Consider the following 15,022-nt stretch of genomic DNA (forward strand, 5'->3'; position numbering starts at 1 on the left):
AAAAACTATCCTAATTGTTGTATTTATTTGCCAATACCTAATATCAGTGATTTGAATTCTAGCTATTTGACCTACTGCTAAAAACACTAAAGGACCTTTGCCTATCCTTAAGATTATAAAGATTTTCTCCAGAGCCAGTATTGTGGCATATCACGTGAAACTTCTACTTACTGTGCCAGCATCCATATGGGTGCCAATTTGAGTCCCTGCTATTCCACTTCCAATCTAACTCTCAGCTAACACACCAGGCTGCTCCACCTCTGATCCACTTCCCTGATAATGGCCTGAGAAAGCCGCAGAAGATGGCACAAATACTTGAGCCCCTTTACCTACAAGGGAGATCTACAAGAAGCTCCAAATTCCTGGCTTCAGCTTGGCCAGCTGCTATAACCATTGTGGGGAGTAAAACTGAAGAAACCCAAGTCTCTTCCTGCATCCTTATTTCTAATGTTAACAACAGTAAAATTTATCAAATAATGTTGGACAAATGAGGCACTGGAGTTAGTCTTGTCCTTGAATCTTTGTACCAAAACAATCTTAAAATAGTAACGGGTGAATGTTTGGTCTAAGAGCTTAAGAGGAAGCTTGGGAACACTTGCGTCCCATAGCATATGCCCCAACTGGAAATGTGGCTATACTCCGAAGTGTGGCAGCGGGTGATGATGGTCTGAGTAGCTGGGTTCCTGTCATTCACGCAGAGCTATCTATGCCAAGTTCCAGGCTGCTAGCTTCAACCTGCTGCAGCTGTCACATGTTTGGGAAGTGAAGCACTGACTGGGAAGGAAGTGTTCTTCTCTTTATCAGTCTTGCAAATAAGCAAAGTATATAAACAAAACTAACAGAAACACATTTCCTACCTCACTGACACAGGCATCAGACACCATCCCTTGGGAGGACTGTACCCACAGCAGGATTAGTGCATCAAAGAGTTTAAAAAAGGCAGCAAGATTGACCACAATCTCATGAGGCAGGCTGTGATAGCTCTCTGGATCTTAAAATAAATAAAATAAAAGGCATGCCATCAGTTAAGATTAATTTCATGACATTTTCAGAATAAATTAAGCCTGGAACTTAACATCAATATCAACACAAAGTTCAAGTCTCAAATGTGGAACTGAAAAAGAATCTATGCTTGCTATTACTAAGTTTAAATAAGCCAAGTATACCTATAGATATAACAATTATTTATGAAAAATTCAAATTATGAAATGAAAATACATACTTAAGTATTTGAACACAAAAAGAAAATCAAGTGTAAATGCATATGGGTGGTTAGTTAAAAAGATAAAAAAGTATCAATGAAACTAACAGTTGCTTCTATAGAAATGAAGTTATACTTCTATAAAGTTGGAACTTTGACAGCCAGATATCTTTTTCTTGAAACAAATATAAAAGATGAGAAAATGTTCTTTCCTATAATCAAATGCTTCTGCATGTGCACCAAGCCCAGCAGGGCTAGTTGGGAAGTTCTGGCTTCGCTGTGACTTAGCACCTGCGAGTCTCCCTTCCCTCACTGCTGACATAAGCATCTATCTCACAGGGCACTGCAAGTGAGATGGGACACCTGAGATGCATTCAGCTGAGGCTCTGTGCCGAGTCCAGGCTTGGGCAGTGGTTGGCAGCCACAACAAGGAAGCCTATATGTTTACAGAAAGGCCAGCAGATCAACAAGAATCAATAAACAGTAGCTGCTGCTGAATGTCAGCAACATTATGCCATGCTATACTAACTAAAGAACGTACGGACCAATGTTCTTACCTTTATGGAATTCAAAAGACATTCTCAAAACACTATTTAGCTTTTTAACACCAACAGAAATTAAGTTGGCTTCAGTAAATATCCGTTTCTCCCTATCAAGATATATGATGGTCCTGGAAGAAGATTCAAAAACAAGGTTAGTGACTGGCTGGGAACACCTTCAATGATTTCCTTTATAAGCTGAATCTGGGGAAGCTGAGAACTTCTATTTCCATCCTGCCATTTTTCCTGCCTCTACGAGGTGCAGACAATGGCTGTTTAAGTGGGAGAAGAGGAAGGACAGTGAGACAAAGCTAGGTCTACACAGGCTTCCAAGCCTCACTCCTTGGCTCTGCCATGATGTTACAAACTGTCCTGAGAGCTCTTCAAAGCAGCCATCACCAAGTTCATCTCTGGGGTGGAAGTTACCTGGGGAGGAGACTAAGGGGAAGGCAAAGCAGCCTCAGGTGCAAGTTTGCACCACACTCCCAAGGTTCGCTTTCTGAAAACTCACTGCAACCATTTACATAATTATTAATAGTATATCTCCTGATAATGTACTCTATATTCCAATTTTAAAAGGATTTCTAAACCTAGTTACACCGACAGCCAATTTCGAAATATCAACTAGCCACTAAAAATGAGGAAGGATCATTCTGATAATTATCTGCATCTACATACGAGTGTAAGTTGAAGGTAGAAAATGGCTGAGAAATAACAGATGGCTGAGCGAAGGACATGTGAGAAAACAATAAGGGATTTCTCACAGTGGGAGGTTATGGAAGACCACAAAAAAGAATAATCTTTTGATAAAGGATGACTTTAAGATAATAACAATTAGCAAGATTGAAGGCACTCATTTTTAATGCCCTTGAGCTTCTTGGTATTTACATACAGTAAATATACACAAGCTGCTTTTGACAGTCTAAGGAAAAGTAGAATCTGTAAACCCAACAGGATCCAAAGAAACCTGCCACTTACTTGTTTGCCTCAGATTCCAAAAGGGTGAACAGCTGCGGTTCCTTCTGTGGGTCAAAGTCCATTGAATTTTTAATGATGTCCAAAGCCTGCATATTCCATCGGGGGTCCAGAGGAACCACAAACTCATCTAGTTTACAAAAAAAAAAAAAAAAGAAAGAAAAGAAAAAAGAAGAAAAGAATAGAACAAGAGAATTTTGGAGCTTAAAACTTGTTCCCTACTATGTTTCAGTTCAGTGTTTTCACCATTTCACACTGGCTCAGAGATGGACAAGGAAATGCTATCGGTTTCATTCTAGGATAGGAGAAATGCAGGAAGCCACATCTTTTACAGTTTCCTTTCCAAATGCAAAGTAGCTCTAATCAATGAATTCATTTCCTCACAACCTCAAAACACTTCTGAAAAGAACTTCTGGGTACAATTACTAAACCCACCACCATTGGCCATGAAAAAATTTACATGGCAGAATGAATAACACCTCAGTGTCCACTTTCAAAAACAAATGCAACTCAGGGGCCAGCATGCCATATGGACGCTGGTTTGTTTCTTTGCTGCTCCACTTCCAATCCAGCTCTCTATGTTTGGCCTGGGAGAGCAGCAGAGGATGGCTCAAGTCCTTGGGCCCTGTACTCCCATGGGGGTAATTAAGGGAAGTTTCAGGCTTCTAATCAGCTCAGCTCTGGCCATTGCAGATAGGGAGTAAACCAAATGATGTAGGATCTCTGTCTCTGTTTTCTCTCTGTAATTCTGCTTTTCAAATGAATATGAAAATAAATCTCCTAAAAAAAATTTTTGTTTCTCTTAAAGGCAATATCTCTACAAGCACTGTGACAGCAGCAGCTGTTAAGGCTGCTGTCTCGTGTTCCTTCGGCTCAGACTGGACACGTCCTCTGTAAAGTACACAAGAACCCTGGGAGCATCTAGATGAAGGTGGTTGTGCAGGAGGGTTCTGTAGAGCATTCAAATTTCAAAGCATCCACCATACTGTAGCCTACCAAGGAAGGACTGTGAAGAGAAACATACTTTTAAGCAAAGAACACATATTCTAAAGCCCAATTAACAGACAGCACTATCTAACTGAAAAAGAAAATGCAGTTAAAACTCATGTGTTCCCAAAGAAGACAAGCAGCATCTGCCACTCTGCGTCTATCCTATCCATTGTAAAGCTAGGACTGAGTTCTGCAACAGCCCAACTATCATAGCAGTCTACTCTATTGCTGGGTTTCTTGACATTCACTTCAATACCTTCAGTATTTTTGGTACCTTTAGAGTACAAACAACAATTAATTTAGAACAATGTATGTATTTTTTCCAACAGAAATACTTGTTATCTGCACATTCTGAATAACAACAAAAAAAGGAGGGATGAAGAAGTGGCAAAAATCTCTTTGTGAAATGCCCCATTACCCTCATTATTGCTTATTATTATTTCATCAAATACTTATGCTCTCTGTATTAAGAAAAGAAACTTGTTTACCTAGACAATCATTTTTTTCAGTTTTTAGAACTGCTTCATTGGGTCCAATGCTGTGGCCTAGTAGGTAAAGCCACTGCCTGATACATCAGCATCCCAAACGGGTTCAAGTCCCAGCTGCTCTATTTCCGATTCAGCTCCCTGCTAATAGCCATGGCAAGCACCAAAAGATGGCCAAAATGTCTGGATCCCATGTCACCCACGTGAGAGACCCAGAGAAAGCTCCTGGCTTCAGCCCAGACCAGTATTAGCCATTGTGATTATTAGGGAAGTGAATCAACACATAGAATATATCTCTTTCTCTCTCTCTTCTGTGTAACTTACCCTTCAGAAAGTCAAATTTAAAACTCTACCTGTTAATAGTAGAAGCAACATCAGAGCAGTAAGAAATCAATTTCCCTAGTTTTCAAATACAAGTGTAAATTATGAACTGAAACACTGCCAACTTTATCTGTGGCAGAGTTGAGATGAGAGATCAATGCTCTAACTCCTGGGTTCTTTACACTACATTGTACTCATTAGCCTCTTTCATAAACTACAAGCTAATGAACAATTTCAAATAAAGAAAACTAATTTCCACCTGGGATATTCTCAAACTTGTACAAAGTATTTTAATGGTCAAAACTCTGATGCTATTTCCCCATAAACACAATGGACAAGTTTCCAAAACACTGAGGAGACCCAGAAATCAAAATCAAGTGTCTACCTGTTACATTTGGCTGTAATATTTTGAAGATACTGCTGATCCCAGATGAGAGAGAATTGGAGTAAAAATTTCTGAGACATGTGGCACTGGCTTCCAGATGAATCTGCACTGATTCTATGGAGGATGGAGAAACAAACATTTGACTCTAGCAGCTGAGTGAAACTGAAGTTACAGCAATGATGAAGTTGTTTCACAGATGTACTACCCAAATAGCCTTGACTCACATGTGAGAATTTTGAAAAGTGGCTGATACGACAAGAGGACTCAATCATATAGCTTATTTAACATAAATAAACACACATTTATTCATACTAATAGCTCTCAGTAGATAGCGACTATACCCAGGCACTTATTTATTATAAACACGTTATTTATATTATATTCAAAGCAATGCAAATAAAAATATTTAACCAGGATGGGCACATGCGATGTGGGAAGCCAGCATTCCACATCACAGAACCTCTCAGCCTTCCTGCTAATGCAGACCCCAGGAGCTAGCCATGGTAGCTCAAGCAGGCAGGTTCCCCTACTCGCAGAAGACTTGGATTGAATTTATGGCTCTTAGCTTTGACACTCCACCCCTTCTATTTGTAAAGCAGACTAACAGATGAGGGTGTGCTCTCTAGACTCCTCTAAAATAAATGTATCAAAAAATATACAAATTCTGTATCAAAGACACACATTCACTGATTTATATGAAACTTCGCAGAGATTAGAAAAGCTAGTTAATGCAGGACACAGCATTGTGACATACAGGTTAAGCCACTGCCTACAATGCCAGCACCTCAGAAGGGTAACTGTGTACTGGATGTTCTACTTTCAAACAACAATCTGCTTTTGGTCTAGAAATAATCAGAAGATATCTCTAAGAATTAAATCCCGGGCTTGCCAGTGGCCTAGCAGCTAAAGTCTTGCCATGAACGTGCCAGGAACCCATACGGGGGGTGCCGGTTCTAATCCCAGTAGCCCCACTTTCCATTCAGCTCCCTGCTTGCGGCCTGGGAAAGCAGTTGAAAACAGCCCAAAGCCTCAAGATCCTCACAAGTAAAACCTGGAGGAAGTTCCTGACTCCTGGCTTTGAATTGGCACAGCACCAGCCGTTGTGTTCACTTCGGGAGTGAATCATTGAACAGATCTTCCTCTCTATCTCTCCTCCTCTCAATATCTGACTTTGTAATAAAAATAAATAAATAAATCTTAAAAACAAAAAGAAAACACATCACATACAACATAGTCTCCAAGCAGAATGGTTATGCAAAAAATGTGGATAATAAAAATTAACATAATGTAACAGAATTGCATATACCTTCCTTACAAATTTTAGTGATGAGAATTTGAAATGCCTTAGTATTATATGGCAACAAAAGTAGCTATTATGATATATGTAAGAACAGCCTTTACCCTTAATTTTTATGTGTGTCTTTCTCCTTAATTTCAAGTATCTAAAGAATAATGCTAGGTCACAAATCTCTGTAAAGAATTCCCTCAGTAACCATTATAACAGTGGAAATATGAAATAAAATGGTGCTGAAGCATTTACAGAATAAGTGTATATAAATTCCGTCATTACTGAAATTAGGCTTCCTTACTTACCAAGCCCCTGTGGTACGTTCTTAGCTAAATGATAAAGCCATTTAACTCTAAGCATCCAGTCCTGATTGGTTGCTCTTTCAATGACCAATTTAACACCCATGGCCAAAACATCCAGCTCATCAATCCAGCAAGGATCCACTTCCACTACGCTGAACTTCAGGTTGTCAGGGTTGGGAGACTGCATGATCTTCTCCAAGTCTGGCAAGGTAAGAGGCTGACTCCTGAAATTTATTGGAATGGACATAATTACTACTAGAATAACATGTTATTTCACATTTCAAAGAACTAAGAAAGTAGTTTTACAACATTAGATCAGAAAGATAAAAAGGAAAAACCTGAGTCCCCGCAAAGGAAGACAACTACAATACAAACCCTAGTCAATTACAAACAACAATATCATAAGGAACAATGACACTATGATAGCTGAACAACCAGCCTCCAAAGACACTGGGTGTATGTGTGGTGTCCTATTACTGCAAAAGCAAAACCAAGCCAAGAAATCACAAACACACATCGGGTAGAGGCTGGCTGACCTTGCCCAGCTGTTGGTTTTCATGCTCAACCTGTTGAGGCAATATGCCAGGATCTGCCCATCACTTCGAACTGTGGAGAGGTGAGAATCTTCAGTAGCAAAGAGAGCTGAGGGCATCGAATCTGGCCATAATCCCATAGCAAGAACTGAATTTCCCCAGGCTTCATGTGCTCGAAGAGTGGCAAGATGCTTCTCCAGTAAGGCCTGTACAAGCTAGCAGGAGATAATAACAACACAGCACCAATATAAGCGTTATTAGCAGACAATGCATGAGAGTTTTTAGGGCCATGATAACTCATAACAATTCGCAATTACATTCTTCAAAGCACAAATGAACAAGTTGAACTTTATTTTGTTGTCGGTAGGAAAGTTTCAGGAAAATATTTACATTTAAGCTATTTTCCAGAAAACTAACAAGATCATTATCTCCACTAAAGCGAAACTAAGGTGGTCACCTATTTCAGATTATTAAATTTACCACCTGCAAAAATTGTCTCAGCAATAATGTATGGTATTATACCTCACAGGTATTTGACAATTCTTAGTACCTTCTGGTTTGCTGAGGAATGCTGGGAACGGACATACACTGTCCAGCATGCTTCCGAAAAGGATCTGACCAAACTCAGGCCCCTCTGCAAGCCTTGGACAATAAACACAGCTGTCTGGATCAGGGCTGACACAGACAATATTGGAGAACCTATCAAGAAAATGTTTGCCAGCTGTGAGAAATTGCTTCTTCAAAATCACAAATAAAACTGGTAAATTATCATATCAAACTTCACACAACGCAACCACATACTTTAGTGTCTTCCAAAGGCACAACTAGCATATACAAGCATTTGCATTCCTTCTTCCTGTTACCCACTCCCTTTAACTCTGGCTATGTGCAGTGTATCATGGGATACTTCCTCACAAGCACATGAGGTATGGTCACAGTTACCCTTGATCTAATACCAACACATAGTGAAGACAACAAAAGGAAGCTAGGGCTCACAAAGGACCATAAAATTTAAAACCCAACAGAACTACTTTCAAATTACAACTGTCACTATTAACTGGCCTGTTAAATTCTTTGAGCCCTACCTACAGATTAGAAACACATGCCTTCCACTGATACTTTCAGGACTAGCAGACAACAAGCAGTATACATAACAGTCAATACAGAATTTCATTGTTCTGAAGCTGAATATTTAGAAGTCACACCTATCTGTCTGAATTCAGTTTCCTCTATTCCAACTTCAAGAAGGCAATGAAGACCTTGATGTAGGGTAGGCAAACATTACGAATATTCCTGACTATGAGTGCAAGTATTAGAACTGCCTAGAGTCTTTATAAACTTGACATCTCCACTTAAAATAGGCTGTTCTGTTAATTTCCACTTGCAGGTAGACTAATATGAGAACCCACACTAGCAGGGCAGACGCCCTGCAGAAGCCCTGAGGTAAAGCATCTCACCTGTAACAGTAGTTCGGATCTCTGTGTGCAGAGCCAAGAGGATGTCACATACACTGTCTCCCACCAACCCAAGACTGTGCAGCAGGACTTTCAGATCCAGAGTGTCTGGGATGCACCCATCTCCTTCTCCTGAAATGTAGATTTCAAGTCCACGATTCCTCATCGCTCGGGATATTTCTCCATGAACAGGATCCATTGAAAGAAAAAGTCTAGTAAAATGGCAATTCAAAGAAAAAATATAAATATCAGTGCAATCAGTGCCATAGTTCTTAACAGTCAGTGACAGCAACTTAACAGAGGCCCAGATCCAAGGAGCTCACCAAGGCAGGCTCCACCACCTCCCAAGGTGCTGTAGTCAGCTGCTTCCTTCTTTCTGCTTCCCAGCAGCATCAGGCCTGTCCATCAGTCTGCAATCCTAATTCCCCAGAGCTATGTATTGGATGTACTGCTATTTGAGAATGTTAAAAATCTCACTTTCAGAGTTCCCAAATTGGGGCCAGTTCTAATTCATAATTCTAATTTGCAGAAGGCAGAAAAGTAGTATATTCTCCTGTAAACATTAGCCTCATATATCCAATGCCTATTCACACCACTATCTATTCATATCTATCCACCTGACAACATATATGCCTGTCTACTACCTTATTTCTTGCTGACACTCCCCATGCCAGCCCTGCTCTTCTGCCAGTCTACCTTTCTCAGTAATTGGTTCCGTTTTTCATGCAATGATTCAACCACAGGACCATCAGGCTGTCCTGTCCATTTCACCACAAGTCTACACTGTCATTATCTCTTGTCATGGTCCACAGGAAGCAACTCCTGGTTACTCTACACCACCAAGCCAAGGAGAAATCTCACTGCTTGTTTCCTATTGCATCCTCATAGCCTAACAGTGTCTGGCAAATACTACAGTCTCAGTAAATACCTGTTACCTGAGTTAAGGAGGCAAACAGCGCAGGGCTCCATAGATGAGTAATATGTACACAGAGGTACTACTACATGTCCATTGTCAGATACTTTGGCAGAAACACAAAAGTTACAAATACCTGAAATTGGGATGTGGTGTTATCGTGGGAATAGATCCATCTACCATTCCTCTCTCACTAACAGTGAGGACGCCTCCAGGCTCAAGCAACGCATTCAAACGATCCAGCACTGATGGGCTGCACAGACAGAATTCAAAAGATGGACACACAGGCACATCACCTTGATACTACAGCCTCTCACACAGGCACCCACCTGCTTGCTTCTGACCCTCTTCTTTCTCTCAATAAGGACCATTTATCCCATTAAGAATTGTGATCTCTTGCAAGAGGAGATGTCCACACTAGTCTCCTCACTCCCCAAAGCACACTGCCCGCCCAATGCATTTCACCTTGTAAGTACAGGAAATATTTGCTGATATAAGTGAAACAAAGCCAAATGATAGGAAATTCCCTCAGTTACAGTCCTTTCCTTCCTCAATCCTCTCCAACCATTTCTAATGTTATTAAATCCTTTACAAAGTAGCTAGAGTGTCTGGTGCATGGCCTAGCAGTTTAAGTCCTTGAACACACCAGGATCCCATATGGGCGCCGGTTCTAACCCTGGCAGCCCTGCTTCCCATCCAGCTCCCTGCTTGTGGCCTGGGAAAGCAGTCGAAGACGGCCCAAAGCCTTGGGACCCTGCACTCGTGTGGGAGACCTTTAAGAGGCTCTAGACTCCTGGCAATAGATCGGCTCAGCTCCAGCCATTCCAGGTGCTTAGGGAGTGAATCAGCAGACAGAAGATCTTTCTCTCTGTCTCTCCTCTTTGTATCTGACTTTCCAATAAAAATAAATAAATCTTAAAAAAAAAAAAAAGTGGTGAACTTTAAAAGAATGTAGCTAGATTTCTAGGTCAAATACTCCAGATAAAAAAAAGTTCCAGGACCTTCATGGTAGCCTAGCGGCTAAAGTCCCTAGCTTGCACGCACTGGGATCCCACACAGGATTTTACATTACACAGAATCAACAGTGACCTACCCAATGAAATGTCATCATCACTGAGACACATTTAGCAGATGTCTGCTCAGACAGGAATACCTGGATTTGAGTCCCATCTCTGCTTCCAAAGCAACAGCTGATGGCTCACAGAGCTGGGTCCCTGCCATGCACCACGGAGACCTGAATGAAGACCCAGGTTCCTGTTTTCTGCCTGGCCCACAACTGGCTACTGTAGCCATAAGGGAAATGAATCCCAGATGATAAAGCGCTCTCTCTCTCTCTCTCTCTCTCTGCTTTTCAAACAAAATAAAGACAAATAGGAATGAAAAGACACAGGAAAAAAAGGATGGTGCTTCAACCTGGGTTTCTACTTTGACAAGAGATTGATAACCACAAATTTCAAACAGGCCCATTTGCAATCAAGTGTAAGATTCTCACTTGCAGAAGTTAACGTTGTCCAGCAGCAGCCAGTCTCCAGACTTCAGGGCCTGCACCAACATGCTGTCTACCCATTCAAAAGTGCCCTGGCTACAGCCACTGGCTGACTGCATAAGCTTCACCCCGAAACTTCGGAAGTCTTCCACAAGTCTGGCAAACTCTGAAATATCACAGACAAAATAAGCATCCATAGCACTTATTAGAAATCAATACAATTTTAAAAACTTCTATTGAAACAACTGCAGTTCAATTTTGTGAGTTACATCACAGAATAAATACTAGGATCTTAGGGGAAGGGGGGAGGTTCCTGTTTAATCACACATTAGCAAAAATGTTTTGGACAAAAAAAAAAATACTTCTTACTTTCTAAATTGATGGCTAAAAGCTCCTGGATTAATGCTAGGGTGAAACAATGAAGACATTTCTGTTACAATTTAAGAAACTGTAACAGAAGCACAAAGACATCTCCCACCTATTGTTGGATTTCTCCTATCATATGAGAAATGTACTCAGGGTCTGGTACTGCAGTATAGCTCATCAAGAAACCACCTACAACAGCAATATCACATACAGGCACCTATTTGAGTCCATTTCCAATCAAGCTGCCTGATAACCCGTGAAAGCCACAGAAGCTTGTCCAAGTGGACAGGCCCCTGTACTCACATGGAAGACCCCAACGAAGCTTCTAGCCTCTGGTTTCAGCTCGGCCCAGCCCCCAGCTGTTGAGATCATTTCCAAGGAGTGAACCAGCAGAACAAAGTTTTCTCCTCTCAACTCATCCCTACCTTTCTCGAATAAGTAAATCTTTTATTTTTAAAGATCTATTTTTTTTATCTTGAAAGACACAATTATGAAGAAACTGGGTGGCAGAAAGAACTTTCACCTGTTATTTCACTCCCCAAATGGCTTCAACAGCCAGACCTGGGCTGCGCCAAAGCTGAGAGCCAAGAGTTTCTTCTGGGTCTCCAACACAGGGGCACATGCCCAAGCTCTGCTGCTTTCCCAGGCCATTAGCATGGGGTTGGATCGGAAACAGAGCAGCTTATATGGAATGTCAGCACCACAGGGAGAAGGATAGCTTGCTATGACATTGTCCCAGCACCAAATAAATCTTAAAAAAACATAAAAATAAAAAAGGAATGCACTCGCTGGCACAATGTAGTTAGTGTATTAAACTAGGTTTCCTTTACCCTGGCTACATCACGCAACTGTCATTAACAACTAGAATTTGTCAAATGCTTTGTAACTTATGGTGCATATAGCCTTTGGCTAAAGATTTTTCATTGATTCCTTTGTGTTAGAATTGTTGTATGACCCTTTCCATATCACAAGTAAAATCCAGTGGGCAATTGTTTCTGGCTATGAGGGACTACAAGATGTATACTTAACTTGTACCTCTCACAAAAAGTAATACATACTTCAAATACACACCTGCCTTGGAGTAAGAGTTGATCTTATTGTTAAGCCGCTGCATGAGCAGTAACACTGCTTCCAGTTTATTGACAACCTCCACTGTGATGCCTTTGCCACCATCTTCAAAACACTGAGGCTTGTATGTCAGGAGGAAGTGACTCCAGGCTCGCAGCACTACCTCAGCATCATCAGCACTGACCAGCAAGCTGTCCCGCAGCAGGGCCCTCACTGTGTCTTCCACCTTCTCCAGCAGCTGCTTCCAAGGTCGCCTAAGATCAACCTACAATTTGGAGAGCACATAACTTAGCCACTGGACACAGAAGACCCTCTATCGATCATGGGGTGGTGCTTTTTTTTTTTTTTTTTTTTGGCCTAAAAAAAGGTATAGAGAGAATATTACCTGCTCAAATCCACCCAGAAGTTCCGTGGTATCGACTGCGCTGTTCATAGCCATGATCTTTAGTGGGTGACCAGTCAAGTGTGCAAGAAGCTGGACCAGGCTGGTCTTGCCCACTGAGGCTGGACCCACAAGGATGACCATCCAGCTCATCTGCACACACTTCATGATCGGCTCCAATGACTGGAATGACTGATGCAGGAGTGACAGGGGTCTGCGTGATGGGTGAGGAACATAGGTGCCCCGGGAAAGAACTGAATAGCCTAGCTGAAAAATAACAGCAGTGAGAACCCATGAATATACTTGAGGATGGTAGGCAGAATAAGCAACAGAAAATTTTCAGTTAAGTAGAGGGTTTACCCTACTCTCCTCACCTGGACATCATAGGGAGTGATATGAAACAGTCTGGTCCCCAGGTATGGAGTAGAATTTGAACCAAATACATCCTTGAATACAGCAATGACCTAAAAGAAAATGGTAAAATCGAAGACACACAAAAATTAAGCTTATTTATTTAAAAGGTTTACATACACACACACACACACACACACACACACACACACACACACACACACACACGCAAGCAAGCAAGCAAGCAAGCAAAGTCTTCCATCTGCTGATTCCCTCCCAAATGGCTAAAATACCTGGTCTAAGCCAAGACACCACCAGGAACCAGGAATTCTATCCTGGTCCCTCACTTGAGTGGCAGAGGCCCAAGTATTTGAACCAGTATCTGCTGCCTTCCCACATTGTTAATAGCACTTGCCGGAAAGCGAAGCAGCCAAGTTCATGCCAACTATTCATCCTGCTCTATCACAACATCAGCCCCACACCACCAAATCATTCAAACCTTTCAGAAGGAAACAAGCAAAGTGATGAGACTCCCTGTATCTTATTTTTATCCTTTTTCTTTTCATTTTTTCCTTATGTTTTTAAGAGATTCACTACATAGCAAAAATCATAATTCCTTTACCTCTTGCAGCCATCTATTATAAGGATAGACTCAATATGCCATTGCCATGGCATACCCAGCTAAGCTTCCACCTGCAGTGCCAGCATCCCATATAGGCACCAGTTCAGGTGCCAGCTGCACTTCCAATCTAGTTCCCTGTTAATGGCCTGGGAAAATAATCAAGAATAGCCAAAGTCCTTGGGCCCTTGCAGCCACAGGAGAGACCTGGAAGAAGCTTCTGGCTCTCAGGTTCAGACCAGTCCAGCTGTGCCCATTGCAGCTGTTTGTAAAATGAATCAATATCTCTTTGTCTTTTTCACTCTCGCTGTAATTCTCTGATAAAATAAATATTAAGAAAAAAAGCTACACACATAAAATTCTGAGTTCAAGAAAAGAATAGCCACATAATACAAAACTATTTTGAGAAACCAGTGGAAATTCCAGATACCGGAAATGAAGGGGCTGTGCTTTCATCTTCTAAGATCTCAGCTACAGAGCCCAGAGCAGTAGCCTAGGGGCAAAGTCTTAGCATTGCACATGCCAGGATCCCATGTGAGCTCCAGTCGTGTTCCAGCACCCATACTTTCCATCCAGCTCCCTGCTTGTAGCACGGAAAAACAGTCGAGGATGGTCCAGAGCCTTAGGACCCTGCATCAGCATGGGACACCTGGAAGAAGCTCCAGGCTGCTGGCTTTGGATTGGCCATTACAACCATTTGGGGAGTGAAATCAGAGGATACAATATCTTCCTCCTGTTTCTCCTCTTCTATGTATTTCTTACCTTCCAATAAAAATAAACCTTAAAAAAAAAAGATAACAGCTACTAAGAGGGCAAAAAGCCTCTGAGTCTCCTGTCACTTACTTACCTCTGTGCCTGGCCAGATGATGAAGACCTAGCTGTTTATTACTATGGAACCCTACTGTTTTAAAGGAGGTTTATGATTATGCAGATCTAGATAAACAGGCTAACTGCATCCTCCAAAGTAAACTACTTTATACTGTGAGAAAATAGATAGGGGAACATTTGGCATGCTTCCTTAAATCCTAAACTGCAAGCAGCTTGACAAGGCTTGGTGTAACTGGTATGAGTATGCCCATTCCCTTCTTTAGGAAGAAGTCAACTTTCACATGAAAAGAAACCCAAAGATCAAGGGAGAAACTCACCTTTTCTTTGTCTTCCCGGGTTCTCATCCTTTCCCCATAGACCAAAAACACATGCTGGCCAGGATCGTAATAACCAGGGGACTGGTCGACGAGCATCAACTGACACCAGCGAAAAAGATCCCGGAGATTGAACTCCCAAGGTCCTCCTTTTTGGCCCCATTTCTTCTCAACAGTCACTTCGTGATCAATCTGGAAAGAAAATATGGAAAAATAAGGGAA

General features: G+C 41.5%; 1 protein-coding gene across 3 annotated transcripts in view; it reads right to left on the reverse strand.

Annotated features, from left to right (window-relative positions):
* Positions 1-15,022, reverse strand: part of MDN1 (midasin AAA ATPase 1) — a 132,679-nt gene that overhangs the window by 53,270 nt on the left and 64,387 nt on the right. For all 3 annotated transcript variants that reach the window (XM_040983773.1, XM_040983772.1, XM_040983771.1), the window contains exons 40-53: positions 14,804-14,992; positions 13,063-13,152; positions 12,692-12,955; positions 12,310-12,571; positions 10,879-11,038; positions 9,523-9,639; positions 8,477-8,685; positions 7,570-7,718; positions 7,023-7,234; positions 6,490-6,710; positions 4,897-5,010; positions 2,719-2,845; positions 1,759-1,871; positions 858-991 (exon numbers count right to left, since the gene is read on the reverse strand). In XM_040983773.1, coding sequence (XP_040839707.1) covers positions 858-991; positions 1,759-1,871; positions 2,719-2,845; positions 4,897-5,010; positions 6,490-6,710; positions 7,023-7,234; positions 7,570-7,718; positions 8,477-8,685; positions 9,523-9,639; positions 10,879-11,038; positions 12,310-12,571; positions 12,692-12,955; positions 13,063-13,152; positions 14,804-14,992 — 2,361 coding nt within the window. The remainder of the gene's footprint in view (positions 1-857; positions 992-1,758; positions 1,872-2,718; positions 2,846-4,896; positions 5,011-6,489; positions 6,711-7,022; positions 7,235-7,569; positions 7,719-8,476; positions 8,686-9,522; positions 9,640-10,878; positions 11,039-12,309; positions 12,572-12,691; positions 12,956-13,062; positions 13,153-14,803; positions 14,993-15,022) is intronic.

This window comes from Ochotona curzoniae, unplaced genomic scaffold, assembly GCF_017591425.1.
Source record: "Ochotona curzoniae isolate NIBS_2020 unplaced genomic scaffold, NIBS_Ocur_1.0 contig_3819, whole genome shotgun sequence".
NCBI classification, from domain to species: Eukaryota; Metazoa; Chordata; class Mammalia; order Lagomorpha; family Ochotonidae; genus Ochotona; species Ochotona curzoniae.